This window comes from Schistocerca gregaria, chromosome 9 (assembly GCF_023897955.1).
Source record: "Schistocerca gregaria isolate iqSchGreg1 chromosome 9, iqSchGreg1.2, whole genome shotgun sequence".
In the NCBI taxonomy this organism is placed as follows: domain Eukaryota; kingdom Metazoa; phylum Arthropoda; class Insecta; order Orthoptera; family Acrididae; genus Schistocerca; species Schistocerca gregaria.
Genome location: NC_064928.1, coordinates 217,986,831 through 218,011,392, shown reverse-complemented (window position 1 = coordinate 218,011,392; position 24,562 = coordinate 217,986,831). Strand labels below are relative to the sequence as shown.

The 24,562-nt window shown below is 40.6% G+C and overlaps 2 protein-coding genes across 7 annotated transcripts in view; one reads left to right on the top strand and one right to left on the bottom strand.

Moving 5' to 3' along the window:
* Window positions 1-19,570, bottom strand: part of LOC126292000 (nucleic acid dioxygenase ALKBH1) — a 28,927-nt gene extending 9,357 nt beyond the window's left edge. Inside the window, exons 1-5 of one of the 3 annotated variants that reach the window (XM_049985783.1) lie at window positions 19,374-19,570; window positions 9,469-9,574; window positions 9,222-9,378; window positions 9,062-9,140; window positions 112-204 (exon numbers count right to left, since the gene is read on the bottom strand). In XM_049985783.1, coding sequence (XP_049841740.1) covers window positions 112-204; window positions 9,062-9,140; window positions 9,222-9,378; window positions 9,469-9,574; window positions 19,374-19,472 — 534 coding nt within the window. In that variant the 5' untranslated portion in view covers window positions 19,473-19,570. The remainder of the gene's footprint in view (window positions 1-111; window positions 205-9,061; window positions 9,141-9,221; window positions 9,379-9,468; window positions 9,575-19,373) is intronic. The other 2 variants (XM_049985785.1, XM_049985784.1) reach the window with 2 other exon arrangements.
* Window positions 19,510-24,562, top strand: part of LOC126291999 (beta-1,4-glucuronyltransferase 1-like) — a 92,456-nt gene continuing 87,403 nt past the window's right edge. For 2 of the 4 annotated variants that reach the window (XM_049985780.1, XM_049985779.1), the window contains exons 1-2: window positions 19,510-19,590; window positions 19,674-19,745. The gene's annotated coding sequence lies outside the window, so the exon portion shown is untranslated. Of the gene's footprint in view, window positions 19,591-19,673; window positions 19,746-19,779; window positions 20,006-20,127; window positions 20,318-24,562 lie in introns of those variants that run through there. The other 2 variants (XM_049985781.1, XM_049985782.1) reach the window with 2 other exon arrangements.

Here is a 24,562-nt window from a genome sequence, read left to right as displayed (position 1 = left end):
GCGAGTACACTGTTCGGTTAAGCGGTCGTTCGGATAATCGACGCTCTACTGTGTCTGTAATGGATCAGGACTGCCAATCTGAAACCATTCGGTTCCCGCTAATGTGCATACCTGTCTGTCAGATCTAGTTTCACCAATCTGCCCACAGGCCACGTCTATTTGTCTACGTCCTCTTAATTGCTCGAAAGAACAATCACACGATACCTGTAAAATAACAGATGTAACACAGTGAGTAATAACCGACAATAGCAAACATAGTAGAACCAACATTTTACTGGCGGTCACCTACAGCGTTGTTGGTTTACACAATTCTTCCCCGCCTTATACACCTATTTGAAGAGACTTACTTTTTTCTGAGGTTATTTCTGAAATCAGTGAAGGCATTTTAAATCCATCTTGCAACTCCAAGGAAATGCGTATTTTTGTCACCAAATGTGTTCCATTTTATTGAAGTGAAATATCAGTGGTCTTAATGAAACACATTTGCCATACGGCTTGCTTACTCCATCTAACGACAGTTCATTACAAAAGATGTTGATGTTAGTACTTACATTTTTTGCTCATACCAGAAAACGCCATCTACTTGCAAGTTTTTTTTAGGCATTTCCTCGTTTGTACTACTGTTTCATGTACCATAGCTGTAAAGACAGACTGTAAGCTTATGCCTCAAATTATCCTTGAGATCTCAAAATTTGTCAGGAAAAAATGCTAAAACTTGTCAGGAAATCAGGGAAATATCAAGAAATTTCACTTGGGAGAACTTGTGGCAGCCCTGATTAAGTAACACGCCACATTACAGAAACTCTTTCCGCAGTCTGTGTCTGGTCTACTGTCAAGTATCGTAACACACTGTTTTGTCAGCCTCTTCTCACCTACCCCTAGCTGATATCAGTAATATTTTTATTTCTTATATTTCTAACTGACTCGATCTTTCATTTTCCTTGGACAGTTCTTCCCTTCCTTGTAAACTCTACTGTCTATCAACAGTATTTGGATGTACTGTATTACAGAGTATCTTTCTCAAGAATTTCTTGGCTTCTCTTAGTCTAAACATTCCTGAGATTTGGAGGATTTCACTAGCAAGCAGACACAGTTTATTCACAGTGTTAGTTTGCCTTGAGATGGCTTTTCACTTGAATAAAGAGCATCCTCTGGAAAGCAGGGACTGTCTTCTCTCACTTGGTGTTGCTCATTTGTTAGTTCTCAGTTTCACAATTTCCCTCAAATATACATTATCCAGTGATATTAATGTGATAACGTGTCAAAAGCCTGAATAATTACCTTTTGCAGTGCAGCCCACTGCAAGACATGGGGTGAGAAAGTCAATGAGGTTCTGGAAGGTACGGGTGGGATGTGGAGCTGTGCCAGCTCCTAATGCCATGGTCAGCTGTGCTAGGTTTCACGGTAGAGGATCCTTGGTGAGAACAGCCAATCAAGACGGTCCTGAAAACTCTCGATTGGGTTTAAATCTGGAGCATCTGGTGGTCAGGGGAGTAGAGTAAACTCATCCCGGTGCTCTTCGCAACACGCACATACACTGCAATCTGTGTGACATGGTGCATAGTCCTGCTAGTAGATGCCATTGCACTGAGTAAACACAAACTGGATGTAGGGGTAGGGGTAGGGTAATGATAGATGCTTATTTGTGTTGATCATCCACAGAATACCTCGAAAACACTCCCCAGACCATAACACTGTCTCCTTGTTTGTTCCACTCAGTGGATGTCCAGCTGCAGTATTGGCATGCAAATTCCAGCATTCTCAAATGCAGGAACATTCGCTGAATTCTCCCTGAGGAGACACTGAGCTGCCCCTTGATTCACACACGCATTCAGTTGCTTAAAAGTTGCATGTCTATTCGCCTGTACACATCTCCATAGCTGTTGTTCATCCTTATCATCTATGGCCTGTGATGCAACACAACTGCCTCGGTGCTTGCTTTGGATAGCGTCATTTTGCCTTGAATTGTATACTTTAACGACAGTGACACATGAACAGTTTACAAACTTAGCCAACCATGGCCAGAAAGCCAGTGATGGTATCCTTTTGAAAGTAGAAAAGTTACTCTGTTTCTGTATTATAATGACTGCACTGTTATCAGAGTCCATCTGACGTGCATTATTTATTCTCCACTGCTTGCGCTGCCACCTGCCACCTGTGAATGGTTATTGCACGTTGATGTCACACATAGGCGTTGGTCAAATTACCGTGTATATAGCTACCAACTCTTCCTGTCCTACACTGATCTTCAGATGATGAGCTGATTTGATGTTAGCCATGTTGTTGTTGTTGTTGTTGTTGTTGTTGTGGTCTTCAGTCCTGAGACTGGTTTGATGCAGCTCTCCATGCTACTCTATCCTGTGCAAGCTTCTTCATCTCCCAGAACCCACTGCAACCCACATCCTTCTGAATCTGCTTAGTGTAGTCATCTCTTGGTCTCTCTCTACGATTTTTACCCTCTACGCTGCCTTCCAATACTAAATTGGTGATCCCTTGATGCCACAGAACATGTCCTACCAACCGATCTCTTCTTCTGGACAAGTTGTACCACAAACTTCTCTTCTCCCCAATCCTATTCAATACTTCCTCATTAGTTATGTGATCTACCCATCTAATCTTCAGCATTCTTCTGTAGCACCACATTTCAAAGCTTCTATTCTCTTCTTGTCCAAACTATTTATCGTCCATGTTTCATTTCCATACCTGGCTACACTCCATACAAATACTTTCAGAAATGACTTCCTGACACTTAAATCTATACTTGATGTTAACAAATTTATCTTCTTCAGAAACGCTTTCCTTGCCATTGCCAGTCTACATTTTATATCCTCTCTACTTTGACCATCATCAGTTATTTTGCTCCCCAAATAGCAAAACTCCTTTACTACTTTAAATGTCTCATTTCCAATCTAATTCCCTCAGCATCACCCGACTTTATTCGACTACATTCCATTATCCTCGTTTTGCTTTTGTTGATGTTCATCTTACATCCTCCTTTCAAGACACTATCAATTCCGTTCAACTGCTCTTCCAAGTCCTTTGCTGTCTCTGACAGAATTACAATGTCATCAGCGAACCGCCAAGTTTTTATTTCTTCTCCATGGATTTTAATACCTACTCCAAATTTTTCTTTTGTTTCCTTTACTGCTTGCTCAATATACAGATTGAATAACTTCGGGGATAGACTACAACCCTGTCTCACTCCCTTCCCAACCACTGCTTCCCTTTCATGTCCCTCGACTCTTATAACTGCCATCTGGTTTCTGTCCAAATTGTAAATAGCCTTTCGCTCCCTATATTTTACCCCTGCCACCTTCAGAATTTGAAAGAGAGTATTCCAGTCAACATTGTCAAAAGCTTTCTAAGTCTACAAATGCTAGAAACGTAGGTTTGCCCTTCCTTAATCTAGCTTCTAAGATAAGTCGTAGGGTCAGTATTGCCTCACGTATTCCAACATTTCTACGGAATCCAAACTGATCTTCCCCGAGGTCGGCTTCTACTAGTTTTTCCATTCATCTGTATAGAATTCATGTTAGTATTTTCCAGCTGTGGCTTATTAAACTGATGGTTCGGTAATTTCCACATCTGTCAACACCTGCTTTCTTTGGGATTGGAATTATTATATTCTTCTTGAAGTCTGAGGGTATTTCACCTGTCTCATACATCTTGCTCACCAGATGGTAGAGTTTTGTCATGACTGGCTCTCCCAAGGCCGTCAGTAGTTCCAATGGAATGTTGTCTACTCCGGGGGCCTTGTTTCAACTCAGGTCTTTCAGTGCTCTGTCAAACTCTTCACGCAGTATCGTATCTCCCATTCCGTCTTCATCTACATCCTCTTCCATTTCCATAATATTGTCCTCAAGTGCATCGCCCTTGTGTAGACCCTATATATACTCCTTCCACCTTTCTGCTTTCCCTTCTTTTCTTAGAACTGGGTTTCCATCTGAGCTCTTGATGTTCATCCAAGTGGTTCTCTTATCTCCAAAGGTCTCTAATTTTCCTGTAGGCAGTATCTATCTTACCCCTAGTGAGATAAGCCTCTACATCCTTGCATTTGTCCTCTGGCCATCCCTGCTCAGGCATTTTGCACTTCCTGTCGATCTCATTTTGAGACGTCTGTATTCCTTTTTGCCTGCTTCATTTACTGCATTTTTATATTTTCTCCTTTCATCAATTAAATTCAATATTTGTTCAGTTACCGAAGTATTTCTACTAGCCCTCGTCTTTTTACCTACTTCATCCTCTGCTGCCTTCACTACTTCATCCCTAAATCTACCCATTCTTCTTCTACTGTATTTCTTTCACCCATTCCTGTCAATTGCTCCTTTATGCTCTCCCTGAAACTCTGTACAACCTCTGGTTCTTTTAGTTTATCCAGGTCCCATCTCCTTAAATTCCCACCTTTTTGCACTTTCTTCAGTTTTAATCTACAGGTCATGGCCAATAGATTGTGGCACATCTGCCCCTGGAAATGTCTTACAATTTAAAACCTGGTTCCTAAATCTCTGTCTTACCATTATATCATCTATCTGATACCTTTTAGTATCTCCAGGCTTCTTCCATGTATACAGCCTTCTTTTATGATTCTTGAACCAAGTGTTACCTATGATTAAGTTGTGCTCTGTGCAAAATTCTACCAGGCAGCTTCCTCTTTCATTTCTTTGCCCCCGTCCATATTCACCTACTATGTTTCCTTCTCTCCCTTTTCCTACTACCAAATTCCAGTCACCCATGACTATTAAATTTTCATCTCCCTTCACTATCTGAATAATTTCTTTGATTTGATCATACATTTCTTCAATTTCTTCGTCGTCTGCAGAGCTAGTTGGCACATAAACTTGTACTACAGTAGTAGGTGTGGGCTTCGTATCTATCTTGGCCACAATAATGTGTTCACTATGCTGTTTGTAGTAGCTTACCCACATTCCACTTTTTCTATTCATTATTAAACCTACTCCTGCTTTACCCCTATTTGATTTTGTGTTTATAACCCTGTAGTCACCTGATCAGAAGTCTTGTTCCTCCTGCCACCGAACTTCACTAATTCCCACTATATCTAACTTTAACCTTATCCATTTCCCTTTTTAAATTTTCTAACCTACCTGCCCGATTAAGGGATCTGACATTCCACGCTCCGATCCGTAGAACGCCAGTTTTCTTTCTCCTGATAACGACATCCTCCTGAGTAGTCCCCGCCCGGAGATCCGAATGGGGGACTATTTTACCTCCAGAATATTTTACCCAAGAGGACGCCATCATCATTTAACCATACAGTAAAGCTGCATGCCCTTGGGAAAAATTACGGCCGTAGTTTCCCTTTCCTTTCAGCCGTTCACAGTACCAGCACAGCAAGGCCGTTTTGGTTATTGTTACAAGGCCAGTTCAGTCAATCATCCAGACTGTTGCCCCTGCAGCTACTGAAAAGGCTGCTGCCCCTCTTCAGGAGGGGCATATGTTAGCCATATAGTTTTTTTTTTTTCTTTTTTTAAGGAAATTTTAAGTCCTGCTTTTTCTGCTTGCTATTTTAGTATACTTATCTGCTCTGTAGAGTTTGTATTGGTATTCAAAGACAGGGTTGCAAGATCGCCTGAGAATGCAAAGCAGTTGATCTTGTGAACTTACTTGCAGTTTTAATTTTTTTGCTATTGTTCATTCGAACAGCTGATGAGTTTTCCGTAAAGACTGGCAAGATTTCCATTTTCAGTACTAGCCCCACCCCAATGGAATTTGCAATCCAACGTTTGCTGCATTTTTTTTCCCAAGTACTTCAAGTTTGACATTTAGCCTCTTCTACATTATTTGCAAGTAGTGCAAAATTGCCTACGAATGCTAGCAATTGCTAATTTTGTTGTTCAGTTGACATTTCTTAATCCTTTCTCACGTGACCACCTCTGATCTGCAATTGAAGAGTAATGGTTAGAGTACATGCCTCTTACAAAGACCACAAACAGTAATGATGAGAGTACATGCCTTTCACAAAGACCAGTTCGGATTTCAAATGGTTCAGACAATTTGTCTATTATTACAATCAGTCAAAAAAATTGATATTTGGAGGAACTGCCAAGATCAGTGCCCCCAGCCAGCCTGTTAAAGTACGTCCTTTCTGTACGCCAGACTGCTATTCGGCACATCTCATCCTGTTTGGTGAGTAATGATCTGTCCTCATACATATACTTCTGTTCCATCCTGTTTTTCTCCCCGTTTATTTACGACAATGCTAGGTATGTACTACTGTTATTTCCAGAAACTGCACTGATCTACTATCATGTTGTACTTTACAGAGCAACAAGAAATTACAACCTGGAAATGAGGGTGCTAATTATTTATATCATCTAACAGAAAATTAATCAATATGGAAGTTACTGACACTAGTTTCGTTGCGATGCTTTGAAATTTTGCTGCCTTACATTTAACTTTCATCTGTTCACAGCCGAGCAGCTTCGGCCATCACTTGTCACCTTCAGATCCTTGTCAAAGATTCAGCAAGCTGTAACATTTTGTGTAAACACAAGTTATGCAGTGTCTCAACTATCACAGCTGCAGCAATGTATGAGTTGTACACAAATTCGTACAGTGTGCTGTGTATTGTGTAAGGATCTGAAGGTAACCAGCAATGGTTGAAACCAGCCACATATAACAGCGGAAGTGTGTCTTGCAATAAAATTGTTGAAAGCTTGAAACAACCATAGATTTCTCATTAGACAACAAGTCTTTTCTTTTCTTACACAAAAGAAAGAGGGAGGACGGGGGAGGGGGGGGGGGGGGGGGCAGAGATAATATTGATTCTATGCTTCACTGCAAAACTGTACCAATAAGCATTGCATATAGCATCATAATTACAAAAGAAAATGTGTGTGCTTATTAAAGAAAGAAGAAAATGGAAACACCTTAAACTACCACTGACTTGCTGTAAAGTAGGAGTAAACTGGATTCAGAAGAGTCAAATGAAAAATCATATTAAATCATTTTTAAGTCATTGATACAACAGTTGCCACCATTTTTCCATAGCATTTCACAGTGAGTTTCACAATATAAGTATAGATAAGTGCTTGAGGTAAAAAGAATTTAGACACTGGCATCAACTTACCATAATTTTAAATATAAGCTACTGAAGCAGGCAAAAAGGAATACAAATGTCTCAAAAATGAGATCGATAGGAAGTGCAAAATGGCTAAGCAGGTATGGCTAGAAGACAAACGTAAGGATGTAGAGGTTTATCTCACTAGGGGTAATACAGATACTGCCTACAGGAAAATTAAAGAGACCTTTGGAGAAAAGAGAACCACTTGTATGAATATCAAGAGCTCAGATGGAAACCCAGATCTAAGCAAAGAAGGGAAAGCAGAAAGGTGGAAGGAGTATATAGAGGGTCTATACAAGGGCGATGCACTTGAGGATAATATTATGGAAATGGAAGAGGATGTAGATAAAGATGAAATGGGAGACACGATACTGCGTGAAGAGTTTGACAGAGCACTGAAAGACCTGAGTCAAAACAAGGCCCCGGCAGTAGACAACATTCCATTGGAACTACTGACGGCCTTGGGAGAGCCAGTCCTGACACAACTACCATCTGGTGTGCAAGATATATGAGACAGGTGAAATACCCTCAGACTCCAAGAAGAATATAATAATTCCAATCCCAAAGAAAGCAGGTGTTGACAGATGTGAAAATTACTGAACTATCCGTTTAACAAGTCATGGCTGCAAAATACTTACGTGCATTCTTTACAGACAAATGGAAAACTAGTAGAAGCCAACCTCGGGGAAGATCAGTTTGGATTCTGTAGAAATGTTGGAACATGTGAGGCAATACTGACCCTATGACTAATCTTAGAGGAAAGGTTAAGGAAAGGCAAACCTACGTTTCTAGCATTTGTAGACTTAGAGGAAGCTTTTGACAATGTTGACTGGAATACTCTCTTTCAAATTCTGAAGGTGGCAGGGGTAAAATACAGGGAGTGAAAGGCTATTTACAAATTGTACAGAAACCAGATGGCAGTTATAAGAGTCGAGGGACATGAAAGGGAAGCAATGTTTGGGAAGGGAGTGAGACAGGGTTGTACCCTCTCTCCGAAGTTATTTAATCTGTATATTGAGCAAGCAGTGAAGGGCACAAAAGAAAAATTTGGAGAAGAAAGATGAAGAAGAAATAAAAACTTTGAGGTTCACCGATGACATTGTAATTCTATCAGAGACAGCAAAGGACTTGGAAGAGCAGTTGAATGGAATGGATACTGTCTTGAAAGGAGGGTATAAGATGAACATCAACAGAAGCAAAACGAGAATAATGGAATGTAGTCGAATTAAGTCTGGTGATGCTGAGGTAATTAGATTAGAAAATGATGCACTTAAAGTAGTAAAGGAGTTTTGCAATTTGGGGAGCAAAATAACTGATGATAGTCTAAGTCGAGAGGATATAAAATGTAGACTGGCAATGGCAAGGAAAGCGTTTCTCAAGAATATAAATTAGTTAACATCAAGTATAGATTTAAGTGTCAAGAAGTCATTTCTGAAAGTATTTGTATGGAGTGTAGCAATGTACGGAAGGGAAACATGGACAATAAATAATTTGGACAAGAAGAGAATATTAGCTTTCGAAACGTGGTGCCACAGAAGAATGCTGAAGATTAGATGGGTAGATTACATAACTAATGAGGACGTACTGAATAGGATTGGGGAGAAGAGGAGGTTGTGGCACAACTTGACTAAAAGAAGGGATCGGTTGGTAGGACATGTTCTGAGGCAGCGAGGGATCACAAATTTAGGATTGGAGGGCAGCATGGAGGGTAAAAATCTTACAGGGAAACCAAGAGGTGAATACAATAAGCAGATTCAGAAGGATGTAGCCTGCAGCACGTACTGGGAGATGAAGAAGCTTGCACAGGACAGAGTAGCATGGAGAGCTGCATCAAACCAATCTCAGGACTGAGGACGACGACGACAACAACAACAAGCTATTGTGAGTAATTAGCCTCCTGGTAAGCCATGTGAATAACAACTTTTACACAAAGAAATTAAACAATGTTCAACCCAGTTAAAGAGCACTTTCATAACTCACCTTGGTGTCCCAGTCATGATGATACCCCAGTGTCGCCCATCGTAATTTCTTTAAGAGGTTCTGGCTTCTCACGTCATATCTGTTCAGATGTTGGCAACAAGTTTATTAGTAAAAGTCTTGATTTCACTTAAGAATCATGGCAGTACACCAACCTACTTACTTACAGCAAGTTTCCCACCAGTCCTCCCCTTTCATCAGGTCACCATGTGCATCGAGGTTCAGTCGGCTGTGAGGTTTCATCGTAAAGTCACGTAGGCATCTCTGAATCCAGTACCTCTGTCCTGTACCTGTGAATGGATCTGGGATGACGAAGAAACCTAAAAGAATTTTATCATTCATTAGTTCAGGAAGGCCCATGGCCTTTACAATTACTGTAGGTTGGTAAGAATTTGATAAACTTAACATACCCGGACTGTCAGCAATCTCATACATTTTCCACATGTTGATGGGTTTCAGACCAAAGTTGGTCAAATCGTCAATGTTTTTGTCCTTGAGTTCAACTCTCTTAACTTTCTGTAAGGTAAAGAGAACAAAAATTAATTCAAAATGAAAGTAAAGATTTAATATTAACAACATTTACAAGAGAAAAAGATCAGGTAGTTAACAGGGGTAAAACAGGAGGAGGAGTAAAAAATATCCAGGTGGCTGGACCTCTGTAACTCAGGCAATTTCATGGTAGTCTGCATGATTTATTCATTCACCTATTGAATTCCATAAATACCATCATGAAGGGTGGATCATGTGATCCACAACAAAGGGTGAATTTTCTTTCCTCCTTTCCTTGTGTCCTTATTACTCATAGTTACCTTCTCTCAGAATGGGTTCTTTTTGTTTGCTCATACTAAGGATGTTACAGACCTTGTATATACACTGCTTCGTGGCCAAATACCAATGTATAGCAAGTCTGAAAGGAAAGAAATGTCACTGCTCTCCATCTTACAAGGTTCCCTCAACCCCAGGGGAGTCATGGCTTTTTGTTGAGTTCACGTATGGAGCACACGGGGCCCTGAGCTATTGCGGATCTTTCTTTCTTCCCAGGCTGCATTTCCTTACCCATGCCCTCTGTCCCTGTGCTCGCTCATTCCCCTCACGCTGTGTCTTTGCTTACACCGGCCTCGCTGTCCTCCTGGTTTTTACTCAATGGCTGCTGTGCCAGATAGCCTTGCTGTGGGTAGGTGGCGCCTGTGGGTAGAGCCCCTGATCAGAGTGGGTAGTATCAGAGTGGATGCTTTGTATATGAAATGTGTTAACGGGCCATTCTTCCACAGCCATCTCTTTAGTTGGAAATGCATCCTTCAATGATGCTTCTTATGACACTTTTGCCTTCCCTTTCCTGGCTACCCACTGGGAGGAGGGCCAGGATTGGTGCCTTTTTGTGAAACCATTTTCCAGCTACCAGATCTGCACCAGGACTGACGAGGATACTTTCCCACCACCAAGCCATAATTTTTTTTGTGGAAACTACAGAAGACAAGTTTGGCAAAGTAGACACACTGAGTAAAATGTGGTAAGGTTAACTGCTGATCAAAACTTGTTGCATATGGTTCAGGGTGTCATTTTTCATAGGAACTTCTCCAACAAACTGAAGTAGTAGTCCACTCTAATCTGGAACAGTGGGGCGTTCATTTTGTATGATGTATTCAGAAAGGCCGCAAGGGCAATCAAATTGATACCAGCACCTTTATTCTGGCACTGGAGGTGGATACCCTCCCAAGAAGATTAAGGTTATTTATCGGTGCGAAGTGAAGCCATACATTCTACCACCCTTGGGGTATTTTTGAGGTTTGTGTTTCTGGCATGTGTCTTCATGCTATACAGCAGACCCTCTATGTTGTGAATGTCCACTCCATGATGGGAGCTCCTGTATCATGATCATCATTTTCCACACTCATTCGATTTCCCATTTTATAAGAAGGAAAAGTGTCTTAATTGAGGCTTATCAGAAATGTGACTGTCTTCACCATGGGTCTATAAAATGCCAGAGTCTATGTCACAACAGTTCCCCATTCCATTCATAACCAATTGCTTCAGTACCCCAAAACTACATAACGACAATATCTCCTCCAGGTGTTTAACTGTATTTATACGGTCCCTAAAGCCAGGCAACTATCTGTCGCCCCTCGATAATTACCAGCCAGTCAATCTGATCAATGTCCTCTGCAAGTTCTTTGGATGGATGGTGGCTCATCGGATCTGCTGAGTCCTCAAGTCTTCGAACCTTTTGTCTCCTTTCTGGGAAAGATAGTTTCTGATTGATCATCTGCTTCAGTTGGAAACCACAGTTCAATAGACCTTTCCTCAGCACCACTATCTTGTCGCAGTGTTCTTCTATCTTTGTAAGGCCTAGAAAATGGCTTGGCACCATCACATATTACTTAGTTTTGTGAGTGGAGTCTCCAGCCCCCCCCCCCCCCTTCCTGATATTTATTCACCCTTTTATGTCCCCCAGTAATTAAGAGTTTGGGTTGACACCATTCTCAGTTCTCCGCAAATCCAGGAGAATAACGTTCCACAGGATTCTGTATTAAGTGTACTTCTATTGCTCATCGCTATTAATCGACTCATGGCTTCTGTTGGAATGTTGGTCACCCCTGCTCTGTGTGAGGATGATTCTGTATCTGGACTATGTTCCACTTGATGGTCTCTGCAGAGCAACAGCTCCAGAGTGCCATCCAACACACTTCCACATGGACCATCTCTAGTGTTTTTCAATTTCCTCCCCTTAAATCGTGGGTGGTGCATTTCTGTGCCGTACTACAGTCCACCGAATCTGGAGCTCTAACTCAGCTCTCAATACCTGACCATGGTCCCCTGTTTCCATTTCTTGGGTCTTCTTTTTGACAATTAGCTTACTTGTTTGCCCCATATCTGCCTTCTGAAGATTTTCTGTTTCCGTAAACTCTGTGTCCTTTGCTTACTTGCCCACGCCTTTTGGGGTGAGAATTGTTCAACTCTTCTCCACCTTTATTAGACCTTAGTTCTGTCCTGTCTGGTCTATGGTTGTCACGTTTATGGGTCAGCTGCCCTCTTCATACTGCTCCTCTTGGACCCAGGCAACCACTGTGATACCTGTTTGGTTGTCAGTGCCTTTCACACTACCCCTGTCGATAGTCTTCTGGTTGATACTTGGACCTGTCCTCCCCCCCCCCCCTCCCCCTTTCTGTTCAGCAGTCCCAGCTCCTAGTTTTCTACGCCACCACCATCCATTGTTTCCCTGCTCACCCCACCCATTCTATTCTTTTCACAGTCACCAGCTGCCAGCCACGAGGTATGTTTACCAGTTGGGCTCCATCTCGCTTCTCTTCGCCATGATTTCTATCTTCCTTCTTTGTCCTGGTCCCCATATTCTCTCCTCAACACCCCCGTTCATTGGTTAGTGCCTCGGCGTGAGATCTGAATGGATCACTTCTGGGATCTGAAATGCTCCATCGCACTGAAGGTGTTCCATTGTTTGTTCCACCCGCTCTTAGGAGAGTTTCAGGATGTTATTATTTCTTACACTGATGGCCCTACATCCGCTGATCACGTGAGATATGCCTTCACATCTTCTCTTAGCACAGAACACTTGTGGGATGTATGAACTGATGCCCATTCACCAGGTCCTCTACTTTATTAAGTGGTCTTCCCTAACCTGAGTTTTGTTGTGTACCAACTCAATGAGTTGCCTTCAGGTTACTGCCCAGTGTTTTCCCACCACACCTTGCTCTGTGTCATTCACGACCTGCTCACCAATCTTGACTGTGCTGCTTGTTCAGTTGATTTCCTTTAGGTTATCAGCTATGCGGTTATCCCAGGTAATGAGCTCCCAATCATCTGGCTGGGATTGGGGCAAGGGGCTGCTACCTAATCCCCCATTGACAGTGACCCCAGCAGGGGTATATTTTCGGCTTTATGTCAAAAGTTCTTATTGCTCAGTCATGGGCCAACTTTTGTGGAGCCACCCCCTGTCTAATACATTTTGCATTCTTCCTTCGGTATTTCTCAGTGAGAATCTATCATCCTCTGCTGTCTTCTTATCAGCCATACCAGGTTGACCCTTATTTTTTACTCTGTGATAACCCCCCCCCCTCCATCCATTCCATCCCTTTGTAGTTGCTGGGCACCCCTCATGGTCCATATTTTGGTGGGATGCGCCCACATTTTGGCCTTCATGCTAAATATGCCCTCCCACTATCCTTACCTTGGATGTTAGTGGATGATCCTTGTGTGGTTATAACTGTCCTCAGTTTTCTTCGTAAAAGTGGGGTGTCCTTCCAGATTTAAGTACCTGGATTTCCTTCCAGAGCTGGAGTCCTTTGGTTAGCATTGGTGTTGGTTTGGAAGTCCTTCGGCCTTACCTCCACACTGGTCAAATTCAACTCCCCCCCCCCCCCCCCCAATAGTGTGGGGATTGGGATGAGTCCCCAGCAGTGGCCCTTCATGCACAGTATGTCTGATTTGTCCCCTGCTCTCACTCCTCTCCAAATCCTCTCTTTACTGTTCTTGCTGCCCCCTTCCTCCTGCCTCCATGTTTGCCTGTTATCCTTTCGCATCGACTGGACTGTATGGTGTTGTTCCTCCTTAGATTCTGCTGCCAAGGGTTGTGGGACCAGTGACATTGCTGTGTGCCCCCCCCCCCCCCCCCACCAACCAATCAACTAGCCAACTGCTATTCTTATCTGCTACATCATATTAACTTCAGTGATTTCACAAAATACTTTCAGCTCTCTGTATGATGGAGAAACTGAAAATTTGTGCTCCAATTTCTGTTCACAAGTGGCCCAACAGCGACCAGAGGCATAAGATTCTGTTCAAGCAACACCGTCATGCCACTCTTTCCCAATCTGGGCTGAATTACAAATATCCAAAATAAGATAATTTTTCAATGAGACACTGCTTGTCCACACATCGCACGTGTCCCTGTGAACTGTCTGCCTGATGCTGAGGTACTCTTGTGGCCAGCAAGACACCAGGTCTGTCCTCATTAGAACATGGGGGGGGGGGGGGGGGGGGGGCAGCTCAAAATGTCACCTCTCTGTCCCAGTTCAAGTATCCATGTCATCAAGGATCAGTTACAATAGTTTTGGACTAGATTTCTCCAGGAGAGAATACAAAAGCTTTATGGAACCCTTCCCAACTGGAAGGTTATACTGCCAAGTTCTTTGTAAATTTGGCGCAATTTTCTAATCACTGAAATAACATAGCAGATCTTTTCAATGCGTGAAATTTCATTTTGTTTCCACCTTCCCCTCGAGTGCTTCACTTTTATCGTCAGCCAGTGTAAATCACGCACATGAATTCTTCCATTAATATTTTTATATTAATATAACTGTATCAGAACAGCAACTTTCAAGTTCTGTTCCACACTGAAGTGTGTGTGGGGTAGTGTATTTTTTATATTCATCAGTGTGCATACTTTTAATCAAAAAAGGAAACAAAACGTTCATATACACTATGACAAACATATTCCGAGTGAAAAAGTATTATATTGCAGAAAATATTATTCCTTGCACAGAAAAAATATGTGCATTTCAACAACACAACACCAGATACTTAAAACCCATTCTCTTCTTCCACGGAAAGTTCTCACAAAGGGGTGATAAAGAAAACTCTGAGCCTGAAGAGAAGCTATTAGTAAATTATCTCACTGACCAATAAATCATTTTGTGGATTGCTAACATAATATACATTTTCTTCTTCCCGCAGCGTACAACTCTGCACAGGTATCTTCAACAAGTTTCCTCTGTTCTGCCCTCTTGATTGCAGTTCCACGCCATCCTCTAACTCGTACAGTTTTATATTTTCTTTCACACCATTTATCTATGGTTTTCTCGACCTTTCTCTCTGTCTTCTTCCAGATGGCCTCCAGTTGTAACTTTTTATTTTTCTCCCAGTGTACATTGTGAAAAAACTGGTTCAAGCCATGCTGTTCATGACTTTTTATTGATCTTACAATGTCAGGGTGGAAAAATCAAACTGACCATCATCATCATCATCATCATTATTTAAGACTGATTATGCCTTTCAGCGTTCAGTCTGGAGCATAGCCCTCCCTTATAAAATTCCTCCATGATCCCCTATTCAGTGCTAACATTGGTGCCTCTTCTGCTGTTAAGCCTATTACTTCAAAATCATTCTTAACCGAATCCAGGTACCTTCTCCTTGGTCTGCCCCGACTCCTCCTACCCTCTACTGCTGAACCCATGAGTCTCTTGGGTAACCTTGCTTCTCCCATGCGTATAACATGACCCCACCAGCTAAGCCTGCTCGCCCTTACTGCTACATCTATAGAGTTCATTCCCAGTTTTTCTTTGATTTCCTCATTGTGGACACCCTCCTGCCATTGTTCCCATCTACTAGTACCTGCAATCATCCTGACCCAGAAAAATTGTTTCACACCTTCAGGTTCACTCTGTGTGAGGTAGGACACTGTTTTCAAATATTCTGAGCTGTTCGTTTATGTCCAGATTTCACATCAGTAGGTTACAACTGGCATAATCTTGGCCTTGCACTCTCAATATGTGGGATCATTCGTTAGCACTTAAGATATGCACTGCTCCTTCATATGACATGGAATATGGCCTATTAATATTAAATCCCACATACTCAAAGTACTGTACAACTAACATGTAAGTACAGGTATAACATTTATGCCATCAGTCACAGTGCCACGTGGCACAGTGGTGAAGATGCCAGATGAAAAGAATAAGATATCTATGTTTTAATGATGCAGCTTTTTCTAAATCATCCTGATGCTGCTGAACACTGAAAAGGACCCAAAAGCCAACTCTACTAAGAAATGGAGGAGAGCACTAAACTACATCTTAATTGTGATTAAGAGATCCAATCAGCGTAGATCCTGATGTCCGCTCCAGATGTTCACAGCATGCAGATGCTAGCGTGCGTAAGGTAAAAATGGTGATGGATAAATTTATGAGGACAAATTTGTGTGGGCTGACCACCAATTTGTACTGCAGATGGTGTGTGTAGGGACATTCTCCTCTAGCATTACTTTTCCTCAACAGTAGTTGTCAATACCAGTATTATTTTTCAAGCTTTGGACAGATCAATATTATCTCAGTTGCTTTCCTGAAAACTTTCATATCATTTTATACACAATATGTTAGTTTTCAAGATAAATTTTATGAGAAGTATTTAGTTAATAAAAAATTTCAGTCTCTATGTTACACTCAATAAATACTAGCTCTGAATGTACAGTTAAAATTACTTTTTCAGAAACATTTGAAATTACGAAATATTTGCACACTTAAAATTTCTATTATAAATTACGCAATACTGTACTGGTTACTATGTTTATTTCTGGATTCATTTATGAAATAATATTCTAAAGTAATAGTAGAAAATCATTTGTTAAGAAAAATTGGAAACCCTTTGGAATTGGTTATTTCTGCAGATTGAGAGACACATAAGTATACCTCTGATGTGGAATTAGGAAGGAGGGGGGAGATTACACCTCTCAACTGGAATGCCGTAAGAGTCACACAAAAGCTGTGTGATGGCTAAATGACAAAAACGACTTAAAGACTGTAGTGGCAAGCAACATACATGCAAAATTCAGTTTGAGAATCTGGGACTATAATCACTCGAGCTTGAGCGGAGACTGCAGTGGAGTGTAGTTCTGCCAAGGTGTCTCTAAAGGAACAGTGACTACTACAAAATGAACCTTTTAGAAGAATTTGAAATATATAAACATACCCAACTAAATTCAAAAGATTTTTTGAATTATCAACTTGCATTAAAAAACAAACACCATTTTGATTGCATATCACCTCTTATAAAATGTGAAAATTAGCCCACTCCTTTTATACATCTGAACTATGTGCCACATTTTTTCAACTGTATTGTATATAACTTCTTTATATACTTTGGTTATATTTTATGCTTTTACATATGTTCCTTGCTGCTAGCACAACAGATACTTAGATGTGATTCAGCAACTGTAAATCGTCAATCCGTGTTCACAATGATCACATAAAATATGTGCATTTCTGGACATGTAATGGCATTACGCTTCTATGAAGAAGATACTGACTTCTACTAAACTAATACTTAATAAGTATCTGTAAAATATGTCTCATACTTCACATAACCATATAGCTATGCTCTCAAATTTTATAATATCCCTCATTTTGTTGGCTTTTAAAGATGGCTATGAGCACTATGGGACTTAACATCTATGGTCATCAGTCCCTAGAACTTAGAACTACTTAAACCCAACTAACCTAAGGACATCACACAACACCCAGTCATCACTTTCTAAAGATGACAAATTAATTTTTTTAAACCAGTAAAATACAATAAAAATATATGTGCAACCGATGACTGAATTTTAATCTGAAAAATATGTGCTACAGTTGCTGAAAATTACAGCCATGAATAAAATAATTATATGTAATGCTCTCAGTAGCACCAAAGTTATATTCTTAGATGAACAAGGGTCCAAAATTCAGATTAACAAAGAAAAAGCAGAAGTGATAAACACCATTTTCTTACATTACTTTATAAAGGATGATATAGAACTAGTACTCCTGCTTAATTCTTGCATCACTGCAAAGATGAGGCTATAGAATGTCAGTGTTGTTGAGAAACGGCTGAAATTGTTAAAATTAAACAAGGTTCTAAACAATGATGAAACCTTTCAGGTTATACACAGAATTTTCAGCTGAGTTTGCCCCCGTTTTAACCATAGTATAGCATAGACCTCTTAAACAAAAGCTGCACCCAGTGGTAGAATCTAAGTTTGTGCTTAAACATAAGGTGGTATCTATAAAACATAATGAGCTCCTCCATGTTGTCTAGCATGGATTCTGAAAACATCAATCATATGAAACCCAATTTGCACTTTTTTCACATAATATCCTTAAAGCCATAAATCAAGGCAATCAGGTCGATGTAGTATTTCTTGATTTCTGAAAATCATTTGACTCATTACCACACTAACTTTTAATAATTAAAGTATTATCATATGGGGCATCAAACAAAGTTTGTGACTGTACTGAGGATTATGTGGAAGGAAATGACATAGTATGTTGTCTTGGATGAAGAGTCATCAGGAGTTATAACTAAATAACTTCGGGTGTGCCCCAGGAGGTGTGTTGGCACCATTGCTGTTCATGATGTCTATTAATGACCTGCCAGACAATGTTAACAGTAATCTCAGAGTATATGCAGGTGATGCAGTTATCTGTAATGAAGTAGGCTACTGTCAGATAAAAGCTGTGCAAATATTGCCTGCTCATGATAAGATTTCATAGTGTTGCAAATACTGGCAACATGCTTTGAAAGTAAAACTGTAGGCTTTACATAATTAAAAGAAACTAGTATCCTATGACTACAATACAAATGAGTCATAAATGGAATAAGGCAACTCATACCAATACCTGAGTAGTCTGCAAGAACTGAAAGCAATTAGTATATAAAAGGAATTAGTTATAAAACACTAGTCCAACCCAGCACAGATTATTGCTCTAGTGTATGGGACATAAACCAAATGCAAAGAGGGGCCGCAAAAATTATCACATGTTTGCTTCACTTGAGAGAGAGCATCATGGAAATGCAGAAAAACCTGGATTGACAGATAGATGCTTGTAGGTATACGCCAATTATTCCGTGAAAGCCTGCTTACAAACTTTCAAGGACGAGTATTAAGTGAGAAATCTAGGAGTATACTACAAACCCTTAGGTAGAACTCAAGACAGTGTCTGCAAAGACACTTTCAGGCAGTCATTTTTCCCACGCTCCAAATGTGAACTGAAAGGGAAGGAGGCCTATAAACGGTATGATAGGTAGCACACACTGGCATGCACTTTTTTTAAAAGTGGTTTACAGAGGATGGACTTAAATGAAGAAAGGGAAAGAAATTGGTTGTCTCCTTTATCAAGTAAGCATCCCGGGATTTGTTGAATAAATTTAGTATGTGATTTGGAAAGAAGAAACCCAACTGAATAATTCCCTGTAAGTAGATAATTTCTTAATGATTTTCTCCGCCGGCTACAGCAAACCCATGTTTTTGAGAGGATTTTCGATAGCATAATGAAGGAGGTATTAATGATTTCCTTTGTATGGATGGTGGCGTTTAAGAGTTTCTCTTAGTCCACATCTACCGGTGACGTCAACCACAAACTAGTCAGTCCTGGTATACGATAATTATAATTTAAGCAGTTAATCACTTTCATAAAGATGTCAGAGCTATATAATCATGCAGGTATACTGCCTCCACGGACATGACACGTCCTGAAGTAAAAACTTGTGAGTTTTGTAGGGTCCATACTATCTATTGTATGTTATTTCGTTACGGATAGAAACAACTCACCTGATGTTTTTCGAATTCTGCATCTCTGAAGTTTATTACGTTTGATAAATCTGGAGGAGGACACTTACTTTTGTAATATTTGAAGTGTTTCTTAAACATACCAGTACAAAACGGACCACAGAGCCCTTAATAACATGCGCGATCACAGATTTGTACTCTGCCGTTGACAGTTTGTTGTGGCGCTAGTCATTTGTTATTCTTGCTATCGTTGGCAAAGGTTGACAGCTAATATTTACGTCCTCATAACATATGTAGTTCTAAACAAATAAGCGACACGTTCTAATATAATTTTCATGTTAGTCTTTCAGCAACATTGGTTCCAAGATTCGTTCTACGAAACAAGACGTGCAACCATACTCATCCCGGCCCATGGTAAGGCTCAAGATGGCCATATTTAGCGTCATTTACGTAGAAAAATGCATGTTTATTTGCATGTTTTCACTTTTCAGGTTCAGTTCATTTATTTAACAAAGCCGTTGACAGTGGAGTAATGTTGTAGGACATATACAACAGTTCACCCGTAATTCACGAAGCCGGCGAATTTTCGACTTTCAGCCCGTATTATTCTGTATTGACGCAGTAGCGCGATGTTTGAACAAAAGAGGAAAAGAGTAGGCTACACCTGCCATGTAGTTAGTAATCTAAACCTTTTATCTTCGTTTCAGGCCGTTATAATATGTAATTTGAAGTACGTTGTTGCGCCGATACTTATTAATGTATATTTCTTGTCGAATCAGTGTTGAGTGTACCTTGTATGATAGACGTCACAAACACAAGAAAGTCGTCAAGAATGTCAACTGAAGCAGTAAAACGAATATAAACGGGGTTCTTTATCCGCAGTGGTGATTGACAGTGCATATGAAAACAGACTATTTTATATAGTTCCAACATTGTGTTGGTATCATGATCTGCATCTCAGTATATTTGTAATTTATTAATTGAAGGTACCGGTATCGTAAGAATTACTTTTTTTATTTTTTATTCCCAGACCATTACCTACACTATTATTAAGAAACATGAAATACAAAACGTTTAGTTACACAAAAATATTTGCTTGATACAGTGCAGTTGTTAAGATACTGGACCCATATTTGGGAGGCTGGAGTTTGCTTTGTCTGCTCATCCAAATGTAGGTTTTTCTTAGTTTTCCTAAATCATTTGAGGCAAATGCTGGGATGGTTCCTGCATCAAGGCCATGGGTGACCATCTGCCCTGCCCTAACATAATTATATTTTTCTGTGTACAGCCTTGTTGCAGTGGATACACTGGTTCCCATGAGATCATCGAAGGTAAGTGCTGTCGGGCATGATCGACATTTGGATGGGTGACCATCCTCTGGCTGCCATGCACTGTTGCCATTTTTCGGGGTGCACTCAGCCTCGTGATGCCAATTGAGGAGCTACTCAACCGAATATTAGTGGCTTTGGTCAAGAATACCATCATGACGACCAGGAAAACGGTGTGCTGACCCCACGCCTCTCCTATCCACATCCTCCACTGATGATGACACGGTGATCGGATGGTCCCGATAGGCCACTCGTGGCCTGAAGACGGAGTGTGTATGTGTATGTTTTTGATCTGCTTTGATTGTAGTATGATGACAAATCCAGTATCATTTTAAAATGATCCCTGGATGAATGAATGAATAAATAAACAAATGCATACTGGTACACGCATTTACTGTATTGCTAATGGTACTATAGCAAAGAATGTCCAAACTCTTATTTCATGGAAATAATTAAAATTGTTAGGTGTTGCTGATACGTATCTAAACAATTTTCTGTGCATTGTCTGCAAGCTGTTATCGGTACTTGGACTGTCACCTTACTATGTCATCAAGTGAGATGCTGTAGTGATAAGGCATTACTCATACTGATATTTAGATGGATGACTCTTTAAATAACAGTCTGGCCAACCAGAATTAGGTTTCCTAAATCACTTTTAACGTAAATCCTAGGATGGTTTGAATTGTCACAGCTGATTTCCTTGCCCAAAACAAATTTGAGCAGTCTCCAACAATCCCATTGCCTACACAACTCCAAACCACAGCCTTCCTTCATATTTACTTACTTTGTCAATGTATAGATGACACACTTCTCATAACAGCACCAAAGTTACCACGGAATTGGGTGAGATCACTACATAGTTCTGTGTTGGGTAATTAATTTCTAGCTAATATGAGTATAGATGTTTGCTTTTTTAATGTTGGCAGCCACTTAAATGTACATCAAGAGAAACAGCCAATGTTGAACAAATCTGGAACTAGTCTATGTGATATGATAACATGTGATAAAAATTGATCAAAATTTCACCCTTGTTTGTGGGGGCAAATACTACTGAATACATGTGAAAATTGTTTATGTATAGGTTGTTTCTAAAATGAATGTAAAAAATGAGAGGGCTGGTAGAATGAATGAACAAGAAACTTCTACATAGCAACCCATGTCCATATCACTTAGCATTCAGCGCTAGGTGTGACGTAACAGCATCACGCACTGCCAAGAAGGTAGGCACACAACCCACCATCCAAGTTGACATAGTAGCAGGTAGTCTGGGTGGGATAACACCACAGAGTTTCTTCTGACATTTGCTGGGACCTGAATGCATTGTATTTGGCTTTGCAAATGCCTCGTTGATACCGTGTCATACAGAGGACGGTACCTGCACACAGTGCAGGAGTCTGGTTCGCCCTGCGTCAGTGTGTCAAGAAATGGGGACACTCTTGTATTTGGTACTGTGCACAGTACATGGGGAATGGTATACTTTTCGTGGGAGAAAAGGGCAGACAGGCACAGTTCTTATGGAGCAGCAGGTGGAGGCACTGTGCACCGTCATCCACAAGTCCGTAAGAGAGACTGATGCAGTTCAGGTGAGTTGTCCACTGACAAGGTATCGTAATGGCGCATGTGCACTTAAGGCCTACATTGAAACCTGATGCGTTTATTTTGTGATGGCAGGTGGAAAGGCTTGACATACACAGTTGTCTGCACACAGTGCATATGCCAGAGCTTGAAGAGGAGATTTTAGCACTGCAGGACCGGCCCTCAACAAGCTAGCAGAGTGTTGCTTGAGGAATGAATGTAAGCCATTCCACAGTATGGCATGTGTGGAATGAAGATGATTTACACCCTTACCTCCTTCAGGAAATTCAGGCCCGTAACCCAGATTATTTTGCACGTCTCATTGACTTCTGCCAGTGGTTTTTGAGAAGTGTGCCGTGTAACTTGTATTCCCATGCTTTGTACTTTTTACAGATGAGGCAACTTTTAAAAGGGAAGGTGTGTTCAAATGTCACAATCCCACCTTTATTCATGGTCACCAAGAATGCTTCACTGTCAGCATTTGGGCTAGTTTGGTAGGCGATAATTTGATTCGTTCACACATGCCCACTCTGATGACTGAACACAGATACTTAATCTTGTTGAGGGAAACACTGCCAAAGTTATCGGAACTTGCTTCTCTCTATGTGTGACAGCGCACGTTATACCAACATGATTGTGCATCTGAGCACTTCACTCGTGCAATGCAAAATTGTTTGGATGAGACGTTTGGTGAGGACTGGGTAGGGTGCAGTGGGCTGGCAGCATGACCTGCATGATCCCCTAACTTGGTGCACGTAGATTTTTTCGTCTGGGGACACTTTAAATCTGTTGTTTACAAAATGCCTATCAAGATAGATGAACAGATGACATCACAAATTATGGCAGCCTCTGATGCAGTTTCCACTTTAGCAGGGATATTTGAAAGGGGGTGACAATACTCGGGTCTCATTGCACAGCGTACATTCAAGCAGGAGGTCATAATTTCAACTGTTTGCAAATAAAGGTCATGAAACATCAACTCCACCTCTCTTTTAGCTTCATGTTGCAAAGAAATTTGAAACATTGCTGTGCAGATCTGCTACCACATTGACAAGGATGGCAGGTTGTATGCCTCCCTTGTCGGTGGCACAGGGCTCTGTTAAATGATAGCTAATCTGAACGCTAAGGGATGCTGAAGTGAGTTAGTGTGTGAAAATTGCTTGTTATGACACACTGTACCAGTCCTCTAATTTTTTACATGGTTTCGAGTATCATCCTGTACTTACTGTTCCTTGTACATAGTCTTTTATATTATTGTTTTTTTGTTATCTCAGTGGTCTTGATAGGTATCTATATTTGATACATTTTTAGATACACCCTCAAAAATCTACATTTACATCTATACTCCATGAGGTGCATGGCAAATCCAGTGGGATAAGATTGATCACAGTGTAACGCAATGGAAATATTGCAATGCGTGTGTATCTAGTTTGTAATAAATTTGAAAGATAACCTTGTTAGTGTCCCTCCATTTAATGTGTTCATTTATAGTGATGTCATCAGTTACAACCCTGAAAAATCATCTGTGAGTGGTACATTTCATTTGGTTTATTAATTCATCCTGTGGTATGTGATTTGTCACCATAATTCAGTGAAAATAAATACAGACACAAAGAAAATGCAAGTATATTTTAAGATGATAGGGCAGGTGGTGAGACATGACTTTGCTCCTGGAATTTGCCTGTAATGATTCTAGAAAATCGTGGGAAACCTAAATCAGGATTGACCATACAGAGTAAACTTCATCCTCCTGAAAATATGTTCAGTGTGTTGACAACTGGAATTCCTCATTTGGTTAGTCCCTGTTGTTTACTGTTCTTTGGTTTACACACAATTTGCACCCAATAATTTATAATAATGTAAAACACAGTTGCAGACTGCATCACTGCACACACTAAAAACACCCACTGGCACCTCCTGAACCACAAACATGTAAGTATGAGCCTTGCACTCACTTCAGTCTGTTTGGAAAACTAACTCCAGCCCCATAGACATGCAACTATGCCTTGTGGACATCTTCATGGCCACTTCTCAGTCTGCCTGAAAAACTGAGTCAGCAATAAATGAGATGTTGAGTTAGGAGACAGACAAGACATTACCATAACATTCTGTAGATCTTGACACATGGGTTTCTTGCAAAAGCATTATATTGTGATCATCTATTATAATGTCACAGGGTGTTATAGTTCTCCCCTTTCATTACTAACCACTACCCTTGAGTCCTTTAAATAGTGTTTATTTCTATAGTATGCATTACATATGAAGAACACCTTAGCTGCCTTTTTGGACAGATTTTAGTAATATTTCTCATCTTCATACTCAGTTTAT